Here is a 5,086-nt window from a genome sequence, read left to right as displayed (position 1 = left end):
GAGTGAATGAATGAATGAAAACTTTATTTAACAGATTGTAGAATGGGTACAGTACGGCTCAATACACACAATTGTTAAGGGGATGCAGACCAGAGAAAAAAAATTGTCAGGGTCCCCCATTTTCAATTCATAGTGACATTTATGACATACACAACATACATGACATCATGACATTTATGACATAGGGACATACATGACATACAGGTATATAGTACTGGGAGCTAGGATATAGGATACTGCAGTAATAAACGTTATATTTGCAATGAGATGATACAACATTGAGTAACCTATAGATTTAGTAATGAAGTCATTTCAATCAAGAAGGTGAGGTAAGGGTAACATGATTAGTAAATATTGGTTGCGGGTTACGATTAAGTACAGAGGAACTAGTGAGGAACTACCAGTATATGCTAACAAATCGTTGATGAGCCATCAGCTACTCAAGTCTCAAGACCTGATAATAATATTTGCTTCCCAATGACACTCATTTAGTAAAGAACTATACATTTGACTCTGATATTCCCATTCTCTACACGGTGTCCTCTAATTCCAAAAGTATTTATAATATTTGTCCCTGTGCTTTGTTAACATATATCATATGTCATTAGTTCCCAGGTAATCATTATCTGTGCCTCCTTAGGTCAAATGAATATTCAAAATGATTATTTCTATCTCTAGTATTTCCTTAATTAGACCATTCACATTGGAAAGCGATGGGAAATATGGGAGAGAGGGAAGCGACCTGCAACATCACAAGTAGCCTACATCGTCAGCTATGCACCTTAGCCAACTGAACCGTAAGAATGGCCCACTTTCACTTTGTTCTCTAACCTGGGAGTCGGGGCGGGGCTTAATGCAGGCGTGGAGGGCCGGCGTGGCCCCCGAGGAGGGCTCCGTGTTGGGACGCAGGTTGACGATGATGGCCCCGGTGGGGTAAAGCCACTCCAGAGAGCCCTGCGAACAGCGAAGGTAGATCTGCTCCACGTCTCTACGATGGCCCTCGTGACTCAGACCACTGCAGAGAGAGGAGAGGAGAGGAGAGGAGAGGAGAGGAGAGGAGAGGAGAGGAGAGGAGAGGAGAGGAGAGGAGAGGAGAGGAGAGGAGAGGAGGAGAGGAGAGGAGAGGAGGAGAGCAGGGGGAGAAGATGGAGGAAAGGAGAATAGAGGGGAGGAGAGGAAGAGAGGAGATGGAAGGAGAGCAGGGGGAGAAGATGGAGGAAAGGAGAAGAGAGGGGAGGAGAGGAAGAGAGGAGATGGAAGGAGAGCAGGGGGAGAAGATGGAGGAAAGGAGAAGAGAGGGGAGGAGAAGAGAGGAAGAGATGAGATTGGAGGAGGGTAGGGACAGAAGATAGAGGACAAGAGAAGAGAGGGGAGGAGAGGAAGAGAGGAGATGGAAGGAGGGCAGGGGCAGAATATAGAGGAAAGGATGAGAGAGGGGAGGAGATGAGAGGAAGAGAGGAGATGGGAGGAGAGCAGGGGCAGAAGATGGAGGAAAGGAGAAAAGATGGGAGGAGAGGTGAGGAGAACGGGAGAAGACAGGAGAGGGGAGGTTGGGTGGAGCAGCATGATGTGATGGGAAAAAGAAAAAGAGGTTGTTATCATGTCTTAATAAATGTAGTTCTATCTACTTGGTATCTGCTGAGGACAGTGAACTTGATCAACCATGTACAGTAATAAACATTGCTTTGCGGCTACATTCAGTGATAACTCTCGCAGCTGTCGTATCTGCAGAGATAAGACTTGGGACTAAAGTGGCCGCTTATCTCTCCGATGTGCGCACTTCAACACCAGAAACTGATTATTAAGCCGTTAGAAGTCATGGCGCCGTAAAACTTTACGGCACCAATAAGTGCGAAGTGGGGGCTTTTATTTTTATGGAGCAGCTAGGGCTTCAGAGAGGGAGTGATCAAAGGCGGCCATGTGTGGCTATTTACACGAGAGAAAAAATGACAGGAGTGGTTTCATGACCCCGAGATTTTAGATTGTATCTGATACAACTAGTGACACTGACAGTAACCTGGTTGAAAAAATAGTCATTATTGGCGAGGAGTCTGTTGGGCTTTTTTTTTTTTATTGTGTCTATTTATCGTTGGACAACCTCTTCCAACTATAGCCATCGGTGTGTTGTTGAGAACTTGAGATCACCCAAGCCCGCTCTAGTCTCCACTCACTCTAGGAATGGGAATGTTGATGTGTAAACTGCCCACATCATGCCTGCCTGCCTGCCTGACTTTCGGATCCCCCCTCCCGGCTCCCGCTGCATTGGTTTTTAATTAAGTCTATTAAATAATTTCTGGGTCTGATTACTGCCTCTGAGCCCGACGGCTAATGGGCAACAGACTCATGTGGTTCAAAGACTTGCTGTGTGTGCGAGTACTCGTACACACACACACACACACACACACACACACACACACACACACACACACACACACACACACACACACACACACACACACATCTCTTTAGGTGTGTAGATGGAAGAAACATGTCTGTCAACGTCCCATTCAGTTCATAATCATAACCCTGAGTAAAATACCCACTACCCAGGCTATAATAGCCTAAAGTAGTAGATTCAATCTAAAAATCGTTATTTAGGCCCATCTTGTTTTGTCCAGATGAATCCTCCTCCTCCTCCTCACCTTCCCCGCCAGTCGCACTGGTCGCTGGAGTAGAACTGCGCCGACACCCGACAGAGGAGCGCAGCAGCCACGACCCAGTGCGCACCCAGCGGCCAGAGCATCGTCGCCTTGTCGCTCCGACGATTATATCCCCAGAGGTAACGGTTTCTCTTATAATAAACCGAAAAAAAAAAAAAAAAAAAAAAATCAAACGGAATATCCAAGCGAGCGAGTTATTCAGGTCAATGCTATAGTCTACATGATTGGCTGAAATTCCGTTCCAAGCAAATCGATTTGCATTTTTTTGGGGGAAGAGAGGAGCGGGTCGCGGCCGCGGAGTCACTCTCGGCAACTAGATCCAGACTGTAGAGAAACTTCTGCTGCTGCTGCTGCTGCTGCGCTCGAGCTGCGCTCACGTGACGTCACCTCGGCTCACCCCCGGTTCCGCAGGAGCAGCAGCCCGGGGCGCGTGCCAGCAGCTGACTCGCGTGCGCTTTGCTCCAAACCACGCCCCGGCACATCTCCTCCTATCCTGTGTGTGTGTGGGGAGAGGGGGAGGAGGGGGAGAGAGGGGGAGAGAGAGAGAGAGAGAGAGAGAGAGAGAGAGAGAGAGAGAGAGAGAGAGAGAGAGAGAGAGAGAGAGGGGGGAGAGAGAGAGAGATAGGGGGAGAGAGAGAGAGAGATTATAGGGGGAGAGAGAGAGAGAGGGATAGAGAGAGAGATAGGGGGAGAGAGAGAGAGACAGAGAGAGAGATTGTGTATGTGAGAGATGGGGGGGGAGAGAGAGAGAGAGAGAGAGAGAGAGAGAGAGAGAGAGAGAGAGAGATTTGGATATTCTTGGCTTCATAAACAGATGGATCATATTAACGCTCTGAAAATGAAGGCAGCATGCAGGTCTGACACTAGTATCCGTTGCACATTGAAGTCTTCCAAACATCCAGTCGGCATACCTTATTGTACAGCAGTGGCGAATCCTTATGGAAGCCAACGGAAGCCATGCCTCCCTATAAATTCATATCAAATATGAAATATGAAATATGAAGAAAAAAAAATATATATATATATAATTTTTTTTTAATATAGTTTACATTCTTTTTCATCTGTGCATCTGTGTTATATATATTTTTTTTTCTTTTTAATGTCTCCCTCTTCTCCTTCTCACTCCCTCTAACACACTGTCAGACTCACTGTGCTCATTGCAGCTAGTATAGGAGAGAGGCAGTGGGTAGGTCTCTTTCTCCAGGCTTCCAGCATTATAGAGTCCAAATCCGATCCTAGCCAATCAGATTCGAGCTGACTGCCACACCCTAAAAGTTTAAAACGGAGCTGGGAGGAAAACACTCAGCATATTTTCCCCCCTGGAGGCGGGGCACTCAGAAGTTCACGTTTCCACCTGACTACCTAACGTGACATCCCATTAGTAGTATAAAACTGGCTGGCGTCACTCAGTCTAGTAGTCTACTACAAACATGTCTGAACATCATCCCCTCGCGGAATTGATTGAAAATGTTATTAACAGAGCGGGCACGTTTGAATCCTCTATTAGTGTATCTAACATTTAGCACTTTAATAGCAACTTATTTTCGCCGGCGGGACATTTACTGAGGACCAGCAGAGCACACCACTGTGGATATTATGATTTAACAAATCTATCTGGCAAGAGGAGGACCACATTATTGACCAGGTAAGCACTGAGCAGCCTGACTGACTAACTAACGTTATCAGGCAAGCTTGTATACCCTTTCATGACTGCAATGCAAGCCAGGGGCTGGAATACGCAGTCACTTATTCCTCCGTAGTAGCCAGGTTAATGTGCACCATCAAGCACTGCTTAAAAGCTAGCGGTGGGTCCAAAATATATCGGATATAAATGTCAAAGGTACCCAGCGTTCCATTAGGGTTTCACACACAGATGCGGCGGGGTTTGAAAGCTCGGCGTTGCTAATAAACATTTTAAATCATTTTTATAAACGAGTAAAACTGAGGCTGAAATGACTGCTTCCGCATTTTACAGTAGGAGCGCTCTGATGGCTGCATGGGCGCGCCGCGCAACAGACACGTGAATGAATGAATGAATGAAAACTTTATTTAACAGATTGCAGAATGGGTACAATACAGTACGGCTCAATACACACAATTGTTAAGGGGATGCAGACCAGAGAAATACGTTTGTCTTGTCACGTTTGTCTAATAGACAGTCATATTCTCTCCCGGCCATGTATATTTCTCTCCCACCCACCCACCCCCTCCTAATGTACAGTCCCCTCCCCATCATATGTATATACTCTGTCAGGATCTATGGGTAACAGTACTGTATATTTGATGTCATGATGTCTTGTATGTCATAAATGTCACTATGAATTGAAAATGGGGGACCCTGATGTAAACAAGACAAACGTCTTTCTCTGGTCTGCATCCCCTTATACAATTGTGTGTATTGAGCCGTACTGTATTGTACCCATTCT

The 5,086-nt window shown here is 46.1% G+C and overlaps 1 protein-coding gene across 1 annotated transcript in view; it reads right to left on the bottom strand.

The window, feature by feature from the left end:
- The window catches only part of metrnlb (meteorin like, glial cell differentiation regulator b), a 13,305-nt gene extending 10,314 nt beyond the window's left edge, over positions 1–2,991 (bottom strand). Inside the window, exons 1-2 of the mRNA XM_084318996.1 lie at positions 2,643–2,991; positions 832–1,015 (exon numbers count right to left, since the gene is read on the bottom strand). Of these exons, the coding sequence (XP_084175122.1) occupies positions 832–1,015; positions 2,643–2,743 (285 nt within the window). The 5' untranslated portion in view covers positions 2,744–2,991. The remainder of the gene's footprint in view (positions 1–831; positions 1,016–2,642) is intronic.
- Between the last annotated feature and the right edge of the window lie 2,095 nt (positions 2,992–5,086).

The sequence above is a fragment of the Notolepis coatsorum genome (genome assembly GCF_963971535.1).
Source record: "Notolepis coatsorum genome assembly, chromosome: 7".
In the NCBI taxonomy this organism is placed as follows: Eukaryota; Metazoa; Chordata; class Actinopteri; order Aulopiformes; family Paralepididae; genus Notolepis; species Notolepis coatsorum.
This window is presented reverse-complemented; position numbering and strand designations above follow the sequence as displayed.